This window comes from Plectropomus leopardus, chromosome 2 (genome assembly GCF_008729295.1).
Source record: "Plectropomus leopardus isolate mb chromosome 2, YSFRI_Pleo_2.0, whole genome shotgun sequence".
NCBI classification, from domain to species: Eukaryota; Metazoa; Chordata; class Actinopteri; order Perciformes; family Serranidae; genus Plectropomus; species Plectropomus leopardus.
Window position 1 is genome coordinate 10407982 of NC_056464.1, and position 18128 is coordinate 10426109.

General features: G+C 37.7%; 2 protein-coding genes across 2 annotated transcripts; both read left to right on the top strand.

Moving 5' to 3' along the window:
- Positions 1 to 1136: 1136 nt before the first annotated feature.
- Positions 1137 to 9452, top strand: adipor1a (adiponectin receptor 1a). The gene is given in 8 exon segments (XM_042500460.1): positions 1137 to 1384; positions 1466 to 1579; positions 3753 to 3897; positions 3900 to 3923; positions 4068 to 4254; positions 5100 to 5287; positions 5412 to 5605; positions 6994 to 9452. Coding segments are annotated over 8 exon segments (1128 nt in total). The 5' UTR covers positions 1137 to 1237; the 3' UTR covers positions 7123 to 9452.
- Positions 9453 to 11138: 1686 nt separating this feature from the next.
- On the top strand, positions 11139 to 14476 carry rabif (RAB interacting factor). Its single transcript, XM_042496111.1, has 3 exons — positions 11139 to 11234; positions 11702 to 11853; positions 13690 to 14476. Exons 2-3 carry the CDS (start codon positions 11710 to 11712, stop codon positions 13936 to 13938), a joined length of 393 nt encoding a protein of 130 aa, XP_042352045.1. The 5' UTR covers positions 11139 to 11234; positions 11702 to 11709; the 3' UTR covers positions 13939 to 14476.
- The last annotated feature ends 3652 nt before the right edge of the window (positions 14477 to 18128 follow it).

Sequence of the window (18128 nt, forward strand, 5' to 3'; positions counted from 1 at the left end):
TCAGAAGCTGGATGATCGTCTATCACTTTGAATGTTTGTCCTTGATCTTTAATAACTATACAGTAGTTAAAATAAAAGTCACTTTACTGTACTCAGTATTGCAGAGCACGCATTGTACCAGCCATTGTGCCAGCATGTATATAATATCATGTCGTCGCTGTTACATGTGAGGCTATGCAGATTGAATTGACTGAACATTCACTGTATCCAGACCTTCAGTATATGCACATAAAGCCACTTCTGTTTATGGAGCAACTTATCAGAGATGCTCCAATATGTAATGTCAGAACCGACCTATTTACTGTGGCTGATAACAATAAATAACCAATAATAATTATCTTGTAATTATAATTATCATATATATATATGTGTGTGTGTGTGTGTGTGTGTGTGTGTATATATGTATGTATGTATGTAATCTAAAATAACACATTGGTTATTTATAGAGTAAATAATGTATTAATTAAGTTGTTGTAAACTTGTGTGTGACAATATAACCAGAAACCCTTAGTGTTTTGAAATGTTGTTGTTTTGTAACATTTTGGTTAATTAATGTCAGACCTTCTATCCTTGACAAGAATTTACAGGATGTAGGAAAAAAACATTAGAGGAAATGACAGTAAAAATTCTGGGTTTTTTTTTCTTTTTTTGTTACTTACACCCAGCTGACCCCCCTTCTTGTGAAATCTCTTGTCTGCAGCTTTTGTAAACAGGATTCACATTATCAGATGTAACTATCAGCTGAAATTGGAACCATATCAATAATTGCATCTTCCCAATTACCAATACTAAATCAGCCACATATATATCAAGCTGCACACATATCTACATATTATCTACACAAATCCTTTTCTAGCTTTTCTGTATTAATCATGCACTTTTGCATTCCACCTTATTTACAGAACATAGTAACTTAATTTAACCTGCATATAGATTCTGCTTGTTTTTCACTTTTTGCCTTTATACAAAGCAGTTATGTTAATGTGTGCTTATCTTGATAAAGTTTCTTGTCCTTGTTTAGCTGTATGTCTATATTTGGATCTTCCTGTAAATTTGTTCTCTGCAGCACAGAGTATATTGAGAGCTTCTGAAAACTGGAGTCAAATTTCTTGTCTGTGTATGTCAACATACTTAGCTGGTGGAGCTGATTGTGGTTCTGGTTGCTCAGGAGGAAACTGAAGTGTACCTTCTGAAGCAGAACACAGAGGCTGTGAGTGGGTCATCAGGCAGTCTCCCTATGTCAGGCCGAAACGGGTCTGCAAGTGATGCAGACTGCCGGATCTCTGAGGACTGCCGTGTCCCAGATGTTGAGCTGATGGAGCTGGGGCCACTGCTGGAGGAGGGAGGGGGGCGACCGGCAGCATCTAAAGGCGTCCATCCAGAGGTAAGGCCGTTGCAGTAAAATACCCAGAGAGAAGTTGTTATGGTTCAGTAGCTTTAGTATTGTCTTGGGATCTCTTTAAAGGGAGCTGCAATGCTTGCTGACGAGGAAGAGGATGATGATGAGGTGGGAGAGGTCCTGACTTTACCACTTCAGGCTCACCATGCCATGGAGAAGATGGAGGAGTTTGTACACAAGGTAAAATGTCTTCTCAATTTATTGAGCCCAAAATTGTATCGGTATCAATCCATTTCTTATCTGGCTAAACTGCCTGTCCAAAATGTTCTGATAGATGGTGGGGACAAAAAATGGTTTACTGGTCAGTCAGCACGTTATTCAATGTGGCTTCATTCTCCTGCTCCCAACCTCAGCTTTAGCGCAACAGAATTAACACAGATTTCACGTATTAATATAATTGCCACTGGTATGAATATAGTTACTTTTGATTTTTTTTTTTTTTTTTTTTGGTAGCGTATTCAGCCCAATCTGACAAAGTTGACTGTGATTGTTAAATGTTGATTGGTAAATATTGGAATGATACAGAATAAGGAAGATAAAAGATCATATGACATTACACAATTGAGCACCCAGCATAAATATTTTATCAGCCATGTAAAATGAGCTGAAACTCAACACCCTGTTCATTTCACAGGTGTACACCAGGTGTAGTAGAATTCTGTTGTTCATAAGTGAAGTTAATGGGCATACAGTTGCTGATCTAGGTCAACGGCAACTAACAGGGATTAACCTGTTCAACTAGTTCAAGTGAGTCATATACAGGGTTTTGTTTATGGTAGGACATCAGACATGTGTCATATAAGACGCAGATAGGTCCCCAGGCCAGCTGCAGAAGTATTGAAGCTACTATCACCCTGTGCCTGCTGCAATGGCTGGGTCATGTTATACAAATGCCCCCCTGTCTCTTACCCCGCTGAGTACTATATTGCCAATTACATCGAGGTCAATGCTTAGTGGGAGGGCCAGAGAAGCACTATAAGGGCCAGATGAAGAACCTATTGAAGAGGTGCAGGGTCAGACCTGAGGACCTGGAGGATGTTGCCTCTGATCGCTGCACCTGGCGAAGGCTGTGCAAAGATGGAGTTTATATTCTGGAGATGAAAAGGACAAAAAGGAGACATCAGAAGAGAGCCAGAAGAAATGTAGCCATGTCTGCAAGCACAACCACCTCCATAAACACGTGACAACAGACAATAGAGTTTGTGGGTCTAGGATTGGGCTATTCAAAAATCAAAGAACTCACCGTTAAAGAAGCATATGTCATCTTCAGATTTTGATGGACAAGTGGTGCGACCGGTGTGTCTACATAGGTAGACCAATGTCATCTTACAACAAAGAACTTATTGATCAGTAAAAAAAAAGCACCAAAACACATCTAGATATTGATAAGAATCCCGATCAGAAAGATCTGGTCTTCTAACTGTATGTTAAAGCCTGATGTGAAGCCGACTTCAGTGGTATATCTATCCTTTATTTAACCAGGTAAAAGACTCATCGAAATTTAAAATCGCTTTTCCAAGAGTGACCTGGCCAAGAGGGCAGCTTAAAACAAGGTTACAACAATAAATACAGACAGATAAATACAACTATCAAATAAACACAACTATCACATGCAAAGAGCGAGCACAATCTCCAGTTAAAATGTGAAAAGTGCAGTCATCAAATTTCAGTCATCATTGGAGTAGCAGTCACATTGACCAATAGTGCTATTTTCCCAGCCTTTTAAAAGTGACTTTAATTCCCCCATAGTGATCAGCTCAGACAGTTTTCAGTCCTTCTGTAAGTTAATCCAAGTGGAGGGGGCGGCAAATTTAAAAGCTTTTTTGTCAAGTTCTGTGTGAACCTTGGGGACTGACATCAGAAGAGTACTGTGAGAGCGCAGGCCATATTGATTCTGGTTTTTACACATACATGTACATAAATAAGAGGGAACCAACCCAAGAAAAAACAAGTGTACATTATTTTGTGTGCTATTCGTTGCTATTGAGAGTGACCAAGAGCAAGATTGTTTATTATAAATCATACAGGTATTTCTCAATTCATATATACTGTGTATATACATATACTTTTATATATATATATATATAGATGTATACCTGTTTATTAGATTTTAGAATTATAGGGGATTTTACTGCTATTGTAAGACTTAGAAGATATGAAATTAATTTGAAATTTTACATCTACTCATACTCAAAATGCATTGTGTCTATTTTACCTAAATCTAATTAAGTTTATCAGCCCTTAAACTCCCTAAATATTTAATCTGCATGTACAGAAATTGTCTGCTCTGTGAGAGCCATATAGTCACTGTAAATGTATACATCTGCAAGTGACAGCTATTGTTACTTTTCAGGTTTGGGAGGGCCGCTGGAGGGTCATCCCTTTCCATGTCCTGCCAGAGTGGCTAAAGGACAACGATTACCTCCTGCATGGACATCGGCCCCCTATGCCCTCCTTCCGGGCCTGTTTTGGAAGCATCTTCAGAATTCACACTGAGACAGGAACATCTGGACTCACCTGCTAGGTGAGAATGAAACACTTTGCATAACATTTCTGAAACTGTTAAACACAAGTTTTATTAGGGGGTTCTCATTTTGTTTACAAGCATAGTATGTATGTCTCTTCTCTTGTCAGCTGTTAGTAAAAGTGGCCTCTTTTCTCCCCTCAGGGCTGATCTTATTCCTTTGTCTGGGCACGTTAACCATGCTGCGGCCCAACATGTATTTTATGGCCCCTCTGCAAGAGAAAGTGGTGTTCGGGATGTTCTTCCTGGGAGCTGTGCTCTGCCTCAGCTTCTCCTGGCTTTTTCACACCGTCTACTGCCACTCTGAGAAAGTGTCTCGCACCTTCTCAAAGTAAGACATCACACTGTCAAAACACCTCTTCTCCCTTACTTGACTTGTATGTCTTAAAGGAATCATTTGCAACTGTCAGAGTATTTTAACAGTGCTCTTGTCGTAGGCAGGCGGGAAACACCCACAGCCATTATTCAGGGCAAAATGGTCAATAGTTCAGTTTAAAGTACAAAAATGCTACAGCGATCATTGTGGCATGGTGAAGAGCTTAACACTGATCTGATGTTAAAGCTGTTGATAAGTGCATTTACTCTGGAAGACTGCCGTAGCTGTTGAAATGTACAAACTATTATCATAAGGTCCACAGTGATCCTGTGAAAATGTGAAAAATCACTCTGGGAAGTACGTATGTGTCTTAGGGGTCGACACATTATCCGCCTGGACAATTATTGAGGCCCACATTTGGCTTTTTATCAATTATCTATCAGCTTTTTATTTTAAGGATCGCTTATAAAAATTCATTAATTAAAAAGTGCAAAGAAAGTGTCAGCATGGGAGGAACATTTAATTTGTAAAACCTTTTTATTAATGTTGAAAGTTTCAATTTTGAATGAAAATTTGCTAAAGGCATTAAACAAAGTTTTGTGTTGGAGTTAGTTATGTTCCAAATTCTAAATATTGATAGAAATATTTTCATTTTTTATTGTAAATGCATATAAGTTCCAAATATCAGTTATCAGTCTCATTAACTACTAATAATTGGTAACAGTATTGGTATCAGCCCAGAAAAAAACAATATTGGTTGACCCCTAATATGTTTAGAAACGTGAGTAAACATCAGCTTTCTTCCAGATCTTCCAGCCAAACAAACAGCTGTTGTCTCTGTATCACTCCCGTCTCTTTAGGCTTGACTACTCGGGCATCGCCCTCCTGATCATGGGCTCCTTCGTGCCCTGGCTGTACTACTCGTTCTATTGTTCCCCTCAGCCTCGACTTATCTACCTCACCATTGTATGTGTCCTGGGCATTGCCGCCATCATAGTGGCTCAGTGGGACCGGTTCTCAACACCTCGTCACAGACCTACAAGAGCAGGTGGGAACCAGTTGAGATAATATGCACTTTCCTCTAATGTGCTTGCTTTGTGTTATAATTGTAAAGTAAATTTTGCCATTTTTTTTAAACAACGAAAATTAAAGTCAATCCACTTTTCTCCTAGGTGTGTTCATGGGTCTTGGATTAAGCGGCATTGTCCCCACCATGCACTTCACCATCGAGGAGGGCTTTGTTAAGGCCACCACAGTGGGCCAGATGGGTTGGTTCTACCTGATGGGTGCCATGTATATCACTGGAGCGGGTCTGTATGCTGCCAGGATCCCTGAGCGCTACTTTCCTGGAAAGTGTGACATCTGGGTAAGTATTTGAATGTGTTTACGTTACATAACAGAGCTTAAGAAAGTCAGGTTTAGTGGTGCAGTTAAGTTTCACCACCCCAAAAAAAGATAATCGACTTAAAATTATTCTATATTCACCATAGTGGAGGGGGGAACGTTTAGACATTTTATGTGAAAAACACAATGCAGTGCTTTACATTTGCTTCTTACAAAACAAATGTAAATATTTCTATTGTATAGCTCTTACAGCGGAGTATTGCTCGAGATTTTTCTAGTGATCTTTAGAGCTGGGTGATATGGCCAAAATCTTTTATCTAAATATATATATATATATATATATATATATATATATATATTTACAGAAATTGTATATTCATGCATATGCATATTTGTATATTCAGGTATGCATTTCCATACAAACAAAAACAGCTGCCTTAATTGAGATATGAGAAAGACTCAAAACAGAAAAGTTAAAAAAAACAAATAAAAAATGAAAGCTAAGGTTCCTGAGAACAATAATTTCAAGTCTTACAGGTATCTGTATTTACAACTTCAATCTCTTCCTTGTCTGCCAAACTCATAGACTGTAAATAAAGATATTTATATTTATTTTTTATATCTTTATGTACAGTCTATGGCCAAACTCACATTTCCTTGTGAAGCAGCTGGATTGGTGAAATTGTGAGAATTGCAAGAATCATGAGATGATGCGACAATACAGCCCTGATTTGCTACATAGCCTGCTCCAGATAGCTCCCATGGAAGAAATGGTATTTCCAAATCTCTACCAGTTGACACTTTGCCACTGTTGCGTGGTTTATACAGTCATATCGCCCAGCTCTAGTAATGATACAGTGTCCAAGGTTTGTTGCGAAAACAGTACTTATTTTGTATAAAAACAGGAAAAATCATTTTTTACAAAACTCTTTCCACTTTATGAAGTTTTCAACTGCCATGTGCTGTCTAAACGCAAGCAGCTGGAACTAACTAGATAATATATAGTTTGTCATTAGTAAAATTTGGTCTGTAATTAGAAACCTCTAATCAAAAAATTATAAAATAAGTAAACTTGAGTTTGACCAGAAATTCAATGCCAGCTGTCAGTACGACTTTTTCGGCACCAAAAAAGATGTGAAGATTGAATACACAGCCCCCCGTGGCCACACATCTTTCAGAAGTGATTCAAAATAATGATCATTCACAAGAGACTGAAATCTCAAAGTGGAACCCACTGAGTGTGTTTTTTTTTTTACACTGAAGGGAATAAAGAACAAGTAAACAAAAGGAGCCGTTTCAGGCACCGCTGTAGACAATACATGTATTTTCCTTTGTTTGATCAAACACAGATAAATTATAATGAATGAAACTGATACGTGAACATTTCCTTTTCTCCTTTTCTCCTTCTAGTTTCACTCTCATCAGATTTTCCATGTTCTGGTCGTGGCGGCGGCATTCATCCATTTCTACGGGGTTTCCAACCTGCAGGAATTTCGCTACGGCCTTGAGGGAGGATGCACAGATGACTCTCTACTCTGAGAGGCCTGACTGTGACCTACTCATACTTTTCTTTATAGTCCCACAAACACCTCACACACACACACACACACACACACACACACACACACACACACACACACACACACTCGCACACACAATCACTTTAAATGCTGCTGGAATTCAATATAGTCACTTATTGCTCCTTCTGTACTTCTGATTTGCTAACATCTTGTTTTGGGTTTTGGTGGTCTTTCTTTTTGGCTCTTTTTTGCTCAAATAAAGTAGCATTAACTAGCCATTGAACTACAGAGGGTATCTTCAACAGGCACTACTTCTTCAATAATTCTGAAACTTGAACTCTACATTTTCAAGTAAGGTCAAAATGGGATTTTAACCAAAATCGTAGATTACTGTAACTGATGGTCACTTCTTAGAAGCTCACTAGTACCCCGACCTCTTCATAGTCTGTTACCATTGCACAAAGGGTACAGAGAGTATTATTTGTGCTGTAGCAGAGGGCACATACTGTAAACCATTCCTGTCCTTCCTCCCAGTTTCCATGCAGGTTAGAGGATGAATGTACTGTTCACCAGGAGTGAGGTGTAGAGCAGTCCAGGACCATTTAGGAGCTTGAGGGCCTGCGCACACATTTGTATTAAAAGAATGAAAGTTTACACATATAGTGTATAGAGGTGTGACCAGATGTTTTCTAACTGTGCTGACACTGAATGCGCAGCTTTGCGTTAAAACCTGGAGGACCATTATACAAACCCATCCACGCCTGCTCTGCAATAAAACCTGAACTGTACTCTCAATGCCCAGTCGCCACCCCCCAGGAAATCTAATTAGAAATAAAATAAAATCCCATCAAAATAAAATAAAATACATGAAATGAATGAAAGAAACGCAGCCTAACTCCTATAGATATGATCTATAGATTGGTCTTGAGTAAGACAAGATCCAATGCTCGTCTGAATTTTTACAAAAATGATTGAAAAGGGATAGTTATGATAGTATGAGGTACTTATCCATCGTCAGTGTATTACATACGGTAGATGGGAGTCAGCACGCCCTCAGTTTAGAGAATCAGGCAAGAGCACTGTCATGGAAGTTAAGCAATGTACTGCTGTGAGCTGGGGTAGCAACAAAATTTATTTTTGCCACCAAAAGAGGTTATAGCAGTTAAGTGTACTCAACATTGAGAATATTTTCACTGTTTTACTTTGAAACAGACAGCCCTTTCCGATGGGAAAGCCATTAACGACTTGTTCCCCATCTACACTCTCGTCAAAACCACAAGAATACATTGACCAAAAAAGTGACTGACTTTGGTGACTCTGAACTAACCACTCAAAACACTATGGTTACACAATAACACATACCAAAAAAAGTGATGGATGCAGTGATTGACCAGCAGCTTCTGATTTCTGATTTTCTCAACAGAGTCTGGCTCTAAAGAGAGCAATATATTAGCTTCAATTCCCCATTAGAAACTGTTCTCTGGTGGCAAGTTAAAATGGTTAAAATACATTTTGCTGCTGTTTTGCCATTCACAGGAATACATTGCTTGGCTTCTGTGGCGGCCTGCTTCTCCAAACTGGGGGCGTGCCGACTGCCATCTACTGTAGGTAATACACTGGTTATGGATAAGTACCTCATACAATCCTGCTTAAAAAGATCTGCACCATCCCTTTTAAACTGATTCCTCAGCATTTTGGGGTTTTTGATGCATTGTTGTAATTTACAAAAGTCCCAAACAAGTGACATAATGGCACAGAAAAGCTGCAACTGTGCCAAATGTATCTGCTCAGTTGAGGTTAGACCCTTAAAATGTAGAAGTGAAAGAACTCCCCTGCCATCATGTTTCAGTCCAACGACTCATCATTACTACATTTCTTCAGTAACAGTTCCTGGGCGTCGCACAATGTACAGATCTGGATCGGTCAAATTGTGTTTTTGTCAGCTAGAGATATTTCTTTTGTGCTAGATTTCAGATGCAATGAGAGGTGTAAATATCAAATGCACCTTAGTGTATACTATTAAATTGAAAAATCGCCGTACGGGGTTTAAAATGTGTTATGTATGATTGATATAAACTTTTAGTATTCCTGTGCCTTAGGCCAACGGAAATGTTTTTAAATAAAACGGCCTATCTTAACAGTCAAGGGAGCTTAAAGGATTTCCAGATGTTGACTTTTCTTGTTTTCCTTGCCATATATACAATCGAATCATTATTGAACTTACAACTCCATGGATAGGTTGTATCAACTGCTGTTTAAGACTCCTTTTTCTAGATCAACTTATTTGAGCTTTATTACAAAGACTAAAACGATGTGTATTCTTGACTTTGTGTAATGTCCTGTGTAGAAAGTGATATAAATCATACATTTCACTGAAATGTAAACATAAATATTTATTAATGGTAATCTTGGAAAATTATTGTAATAAATTTTTTTCCACATGTACAAACGTGGTGTCCAATTGTCAGTTGTTTCTTAGAGTTTGTGATATTTGCCAAGAACACAGAAGTGGTAAGCAACAGTGAAAACAAAAGGATTAATGGTCTACAGCTTATCATGAGTCTTATAGCTGTGCAAGACTGTGTTTACATAAAGTAGTTTTCTATGAATTATAGAGATCAACAGTTAGTATGTTGTGGGCACATGAACTGCAACAGACAGCTTCTCATCATTTGCTTGGTAGAGGAAGGAAGATGTGTGGGATGTGACCATAGCCGCAATAATGTCCAGTGCTAGGAAATGCTTCCTCCCATGTTCTTTTGCTAAAATAGATTGATTCATAATTTGATTATACTAAATAATAGGCTGCCGGGACTGTTAATCAAACATAATTGGAAAGCACTTGAGAGATACTGTGCCTCATTCAAGGCTTCATTTAACATCTTTTATTTGAATACAGGGCATATTAGGATTTTAATTATTATTTTTATAATGGGTACTATGTATATAAGGGCTTTTGCACAGTTCACTATTGTATAAACAAACAAACAAAAAAAAAAGTAACTATCTGGATCATGCATTGCACCCTACTCCTATAAACTCATCTCCGTTAGTCTGTTGATGGACATTATTTTTACTGTACTCAATCAATATGTTGTCTGATAGACTGTAACCTGCATCCAATCTTTTTGTGAGCTGGTCAACCGTTCTGTCTCACAAAATATACACCACTAGTTTAAACAGCTCATGATGTCCTGGCTTCAGTAGGTTGTTGCCTATAACTGACTTCTTCCATTTACTTGGCAGAAATTCTCCTGACGCTGCCCTGTAGGTGGATTGTATTTAGCTGCACCATCATTACAAGTAAGTATGGTATGCAGGGAAACATAGAGTTGGTATGCATCTCAGTCTCCTTAAGATGGAAATAAATATAGGCTATCCCCAAATCCTCCACCACGCAATCAGGACTTTTTCATTTTTATGCTATTTTTTACTTCTACTTAACTACATTATAGAGGAATATCATGTATATTTTACCCAGTTACATTTATTTAGCAGCTAAAGTTAGCCCACATGAAAATGCTGCTTACAGAAAAATGCACAAGAAATTAAAATAAAAAATAATAATAATAATAATAATAGTAATAATAATAATAATAATAATAATAATAATAATAATAATAATAATCCGTGATGTAATGTAAACACTTTTTATTGATGCATTTAACTCGTGGAGTATGTAATATTTTGGTATTACATCTAAAATAAATATCCCAACAAATAAAAATAAAAGTATTTCTGCCACCATTGCTTAACCCAATTTTATCTCAACTGACCAATCCTCAAAATTTGTGTTTTGGATACAATATATTCTGTTGTAGTCTAATGTCAGATCATAATTTATTGTAAAACTCTGGGTTTTTTTGCTTTTTTAAAATAAATAATTTTTAAATTTTAAATGTATCTATTACATTTATTTTCAGACGGCGTTACATCCTCGTTTAGAGAGACCACGGTAAAAATGTTATCCTGTTTAATGAGGAACCAAGCACATCACCGAGTTTCTGAACGAGTGTATTTAGTGGTTGGTAAACTTCAAAGCAAGCTAGTATGCGAGCCTTGGTTTAGCTAACCGGTCCGTTTTTATCATATCGCTGTTGTATTTAAGATTATATTTACATCGGCATTTAGGTACGTCTCATTTTACTTTATTCAAGTGTTTGTATCTCATTTTATATGCGTGTAATGTCGTTGTCTGATCTTTAGTCCGTTGAATTCAGTGTTAGCACGGATGCTAGCATGCAAGGGGTGGGGTTTCCCGTTAGCGTGAAGATGATAGTTTTTAAAGCTAATATTTATTCTCGTTAGTCTTTGTCATAAATATCTCAGACCGTAGCTCGGCGATAAGTCTGCCATTAGTCATATTTTCTGGATAATGAAAAATATTAGTGAGTTCCTCACTACAAAGGTTCCGAATACTCTTAGTTCCGGTCCACTTTATGTGCGCCACTCTTTCTTTTCGTTAAGATAGCGCTCCGATTTTACACAGGACAGTTAGTCCTCACGGTTAATTACTGTCCCTCTGTTCAGGCTGGTGGAGGATACTGTGTCCCAAACCACTTGTGCATGTACAACAACGTGAATGTGCTGTTTGTCAGGGTTCGAGATGGACAATAATCAGCAGTCCAAAGACAGCACGGAGCGGTCCGACCTGGTGTCTGAGGACGGAAAGAACAGCAAGTCTGTGGTGTGTCAGCGCTGCGGGTCCAAGGTGCTGTGTCCGGGGATGGCTGTGATGGCAGAGAAAGAGGTATGATGGGCGATGGGCTCACATTGGTGGGCTGATTGCTTTACGTGATAATGAAGCCAGTGGTACAGCTCAACTATGTACATTCACTGAAGTACTTTAAGGACGTACAAATTTTAGGTAACTTGAGTATTTGTATTGCATGCAACACTTGTACTACTCACATGGAAATATTGTACTTTTACTCCACTAGACAGCTAGAGATGAGTAATTAATTAAACAGTCTAGTTAATGAGTAATATACAGACATCTATAACATTCAAAGCATATAATATATTTATTAAATGTCATGCAGTTTTATAGATTAAACCACCCAGCATTTAGAGTAAATTGTAACTTTATTTTGACCAACCACAACAGTAAAATTTTATTAATGTGTAGTAATAATCTAGCATGATGATATTTGACAGATAAACATTCACAGGTGGCAATAGGTCATTTCGCAGCCAAACGCAACCTAAAGTGCTTTGCAGGTTAATCACGTCAGAGTTCATTGTATCTCAATCACAAAGCATGCCCCAAATGGCTTATAGAAATAGTAATTTCAATTCTATTCCAATTTGAACTTTATAGTCCAATATCACAAATCATAATTAGCCTCAGAGGGCTTTACAATATACGACATTCCTCTGTCCTCGGACCCTCACACCAGATAAGGACCCCCCCCCCCCCCCCCACCAAAAAAAAAAAAAAAAACCCTTAATGGGTGAAAAGGATAGAGACCTCAGGAAGAACATCTGAAGAGGAATCCCAGGACAGACATCTATGCATTGACTACTTTAAATATTTTGACTAATATTTAATTACTTTTAACACTTTGTGTGCTGCTCATAATATTTTTGTTCTTGTCATTTAAATGGATGATTGTTACTTGTAATGGAGATTTTTTTGCTATTGTAGTATTGCTACTTTTACTTTAGAAAGGGAACTGAAAACTTTCTCTAAAACTGAATAAAACAAAAAACAGAAAGCTACAGATTTTAAGGCTGGACAATATATGGACATTATATCAATATCGTGATGTGGGACTAGATATTATCTTAGATTTTGAATAACATAACGATGTAAGCATTTTCTTTTCCTACTTTTAAATGCTGCATTACAATTAAGTGATTTGATTTTCCAAATTAACCACACTGTTCTCCCTGTTCTAGTATTTCCTTTACCCACTTAGTCGCCTATATCTACATTACTGATGATTATTTATCAGAAGTCTCATGGTGTAAATGTTTTGTGAAAGTACTAATAGTCAACCCTACAATACCGTCACAATGTTGATATTGCGGTATTTGATCACAGATATCATGATATTACATTTTCTCCATTTTGCTCAGCTGTAACAGATGTACAGGCTCAGAAAAACATGAATATCATATATTCATGAGCCACAATGCATAGAAACTGGTAAATTGTTTTAAGAGAATAGTTAACTGAACAAAAAGGTCTTATAGGTTTTTAATTTTTTATCATATGATAGTCTAAGATCAACATGCAGGCTGTTTGACTAATTGGGTGTATAAATGCGACATTCAGGGATTTAAAAAAAAAAAAAAAGAAGGAATATGAAGGATGGTGGTGCCTTGTAGGCCGAGAGATCTGCAGGGTTTACATCCTGAGAGCACACGATTTACTATGGGCCATCTAGAGCTTTGTATACCAGGAGGATCGTGAAAAGCAACATGCGGCCAGTGGATGTTTCTGGAGACCAGAGTGATTGAGACATGAATACACGGCAACCTTTTCATGGGTACACTAAGTCCCCAACTCCTATTACACTACTGATTTAGAGTTCTTTCTGAAGTGTTTTTATGTCATCTGAGGTTTGTTTTCTCCCACCAGCTGTTCCTACCATCCATGCGGAAAAAGAGCGGCCTCAGCACCACAGAGGGCTCGGTGGACGGGGACACTCTGACCGCCCACTGGTTTGTGGACGACATGTACACTTTTGAGAATGTGGGCTTCACTAAGGACGTGGGGAGAATCAAGTACCTCATCTGTGCAGATTGTGAAATCGGACCAATTGGCTGGCACTGTTTGGATGACAAGAAAAGCTTCTACGTGGCTGTGGAACGAGTGAATCATGCGTAGTCTAAATGTATATGTGAGTCGACATGAACTTTAAAAAAATTTGTTGGCAGGCTATGCATCTTTTCATGGATTTATTCAGAGTTGACCTCAACCTAATCTCTCTCACACACACACACACACACACACACACACACACGCACACACATACACGCACACACACACACACCTATACTGTTATGTGTATATTGATTATGATAACAGGACTAGGTCACTCTCTCATGATGACACTGTGACCATCCTGTTCTAATAATGATGTTTTTGGGAGGCTGATGTTGAATACCATCCTGCAGCTGCTTCCTGGATAATTTGATGTAAGGTCCATCATGTCAGTGTCTTTTAACCCGTTAAAAAAATAAATTCCAGCCAGATTAATGAGATTGTGTTGGAATCCTAACACAAGGTAAAAGTGATTGTTTCATTTGTAAATATATTTGAGTGCTTAAACAGCCAGATCAATCAATTTATAGTAAATAACCATTTTGGATAATTAATCATTCTTTGAAGTCAATTAAAAACTGACTTTAATCTTCAGGTTTTACATATATGAGTATTCATTGCTTTATTTTCTTATGTTTTGTATATCAAATGCTTTTGAATTTCATACTCTTGGTCAAACTGAACCACTGTTTTTTAAGTCATTTTTTTAAGTTAAAGTTATCCAATGCAGGAATTGTTGGCTACTCTTTTTAAACAGTATCCCAGTTGGAGATAAAAGACAACCCCAGCTTTTTATGCTTGGAGTTCTGCCTCGCTCTTCTTTTTTATTTATTTTTTCCTCTCCATGTTGTGTCAGTGATGTTTCTTAGCCTCCTCTTGCTGCTGCTGACGGTCTGGTCACTACTGTTTTTATAAGTCCAGACCACCAGCACACTGTGCCCAGGAACGTCCCAAACACAGCAAAACGATAATAACATAGGAAAACACAGGCATAGGGCAGAGACTGCAGGTAAATACACCACCGCATGTGGATAGATTACTGAACGGATTTACTGGGCACAGACCTGTAGGGGCCCAAAATGTCAGGGGCCCACTTGGCCTTCACTTGCAAAAGTCACTCAACCTAACATGTACTGAAGAAGCCACAAAATGGCCAAGAAAGATACAAAATGACCTCAAAAAGACACAAATTCAGAAAATAACAAATAACAATTACAAAGAGACACAAACCACCTAAACCAGTCTGTGTCTTGCTCCTACGTAGGAAAGGTGGCGGGGCCCTTTGCATATCTGTACCCAAGGCCCTCTGTCTCACAATTGCCCCATAGCTACGCACTAAGAAGAAATGATTGACTCCTTTTGTATGAGTCTATACGTTGTTTTTAAGGAAAATCCTGTATGTCATACCCGTAATCAATTCACAGTAAACAATGTCCACAGATTATTTAATACTGAAAATATTAATATGTTGCTGTTACTCACTTTAGAGGAATATAAAAAAACATTTATCTGTGTTATTATACCCTAAAATTACAGGCGGTGAATTATATGTTGTTATTTGCAATGAGCACCACAGCCCGACATTAGTTTGCTCAATTTCCTCTTTTTTTAATACGACTGCCAGACACATTTACCAGTAATTTAACCAGTTTGGTAGTTTCAGTCAAAGGTCCAGTTATAATATTGTAATTAAAGCACATGCATGTTCTCAAAACTCCACACAAGCCCAAATCATATTAAAAGTTGCTCAGTGTAAAACAGCCAAGACAGTCCCCTAGTCAAATGTGCAGGAAAATTATTGTAAAATATAAAGTGGAAATGTAAATAAAAGGAACACTCTTTTCTTTTCAGTGCTCATAAAGTTTCAAGGATTTCAAGACATTGCTCAAATTTTGGATATTTCTTGAATTCTAGGACATTTCTAGGATTGTAGGTCATTTCTCAAATTATTGGCTATTTCTAGGATTCTAGGATATTTCTCAGATTTTAAGATGTTTCTAGGGTTTTCAGACATTTTTATGATTTTTGGATGTTTCTGGGATTTAAGGACATTTTTAGGATTTTCTGAAGTTTCTAGGATTTAGGACATTAGGGGTTTAGCTATGACCTCTGTAGGGGCTTGGACCTCTGTCAGGGGTTGCAAGGGATCCTTCACTGGCACTTTTTTTTGATAAACAAGCTTTATTTTGATGCAGTTTTATGCACTCTGGCACCTTATGTATACTAAAAGTACAAAAACAATTATTCATGTGAATTACTTTATTTTTTATTGTGATTTAGAAAATGGTTGGGGGGCAACCAGGCACCCTATCGAGGGCCAAATCTGCCCCTATGGGCTGTAAATTGAGTATCACTGGTTTACAGCATAGGTGAACATTAAAAATTTCCAGGTGTAGGTCTACTCTTTGCCACCAGATGTCACGATTCTGCTATTTGACACAGAGATCTCACTCTGGCAGCTGGCTGATCTCCTATAGGATGTGGCTGTTATTGTTTTGTGTGTGCTGTGCACCTATCAGGCTCTGCCCCCTCTGTGTCAGCTGAACCCCAACACATCAGTGGCAGTGGTGATGGTCAGCAGGCTACACAGTGAGAGAGGGAGGTGCTGCTGTTTGCTTCCCTTTGTGCATTTTTTAAATATAAAAACAATGGTGGAGGTAGAGTAATATGTTCAGAATACTATAAAAAGGGGCATATAGAGAATACATGTGGAATTACATCAGGTGTACAAGTGTGCATCATTTTACATGAACAGATCGAGGCTGTATATGCTCCATGACATTTTTTGTGTGTGAGAGTGATCTTTAGCACCTTTAAATATGTTCAGTTAGTTTTGAAAGACACCTGTTGTGTGTACCCGTTAAACTCTTCTGTCCAAAACCACTGTGAACGAAACAGAGAACAGGGACATTCAAATCAGTCTTGTACACAGAGTGAAATTACTGAAGTTGGAGGCCATACTGATATCAGCAGATGATACAACAGTTGCTCATATAAAAAAGTGGTTAAAGACTGAGGTTGATGATATAAGATTTGCAAACAATATTACTGAAACGTAGTTGTTAGGCAAAATGTCAATGTTTACAATAGACAGACACAATAAATAGACACATTTATGGAGTTAATGTCTGACATTGTGCAACAGCATATAAATGTGTGTAGATCCTCTAAATTCTGTATATTTACACATGAAGTTTAAAAAAGCACATTGGAAAACTGTAAATACATGATTAAACAATTAAAACTGTCACACATTTTCCAATGACAGTCAAGTCAGGTTTATTTATAGAGCCCACAAAACAATGAACATTGACCAAGGTACTTACAAAGAGATACATTAAAGCAGGCACAATCAAATCAAAACAGTCAAAAGTATTAGAATTTAAGTAAAATGATCAAATAAAAGCATTCAACATCTTGATAAAATCAACACAAAACAGGCTTAAGACTGATAATAAGACAAAGTTATTCAGCTGTATATATATATATATCCGAAGATACAATATTAAACCTCAATAGATAGTTTGGATGATTTTTACAACCAATGTAAACAAACAGACAATAGGTAATGTCCAACAATGTACTAGAGTAAATACATGTGTGAACAGAGATGAAAAACAAAACATAGGCTACAATTATGCATATTTAAACACAGACCCCAATAAGAAACTAAAAAACCAACACCAAAAAACAACAACAACAAAAAATAATTACACTCTAAATGCGCGTATATCAGAACCTCGCAAAATCTGTAAATACATTATGAAACAACTGAAATTGTAGGGCATTTTTATAATATTTTACTATGTTGTAAAGGCTGTTATTTAAACGTGAGGCGTCTAGGCAAAGAATAACCGACTTAATTAACTTTATTGTTATTAAAATATACACAGCCGAGCTATCACCATATGACTTCCATCTCTACCAATCATAGCGCTCCTCCCGACCATTTAAAAACGAAGTGCCGGTCAGCGCGCAACGATCTGGTGGGTGTGTTTGATTAGAAAACCCAATGTACCGTCTGATACGTCTATTATTTCAGCTCAGCCGGGCGGGGTGAGGAAGAGTCAAATCCAACTACTCCCTTTATTTGTCAACCGACTCAACTCGGTGCACCCGCGTGCAAAAACGGTGCGCGAATCAAGCTCATCCAACTGGGGGGCAATCATCTGATAGGAAACCACGGAACCAATAAACTACACAATATTTTACTAAAGAGTACTGTGCTCACAAAATGTCAACTGTGTCAGAGC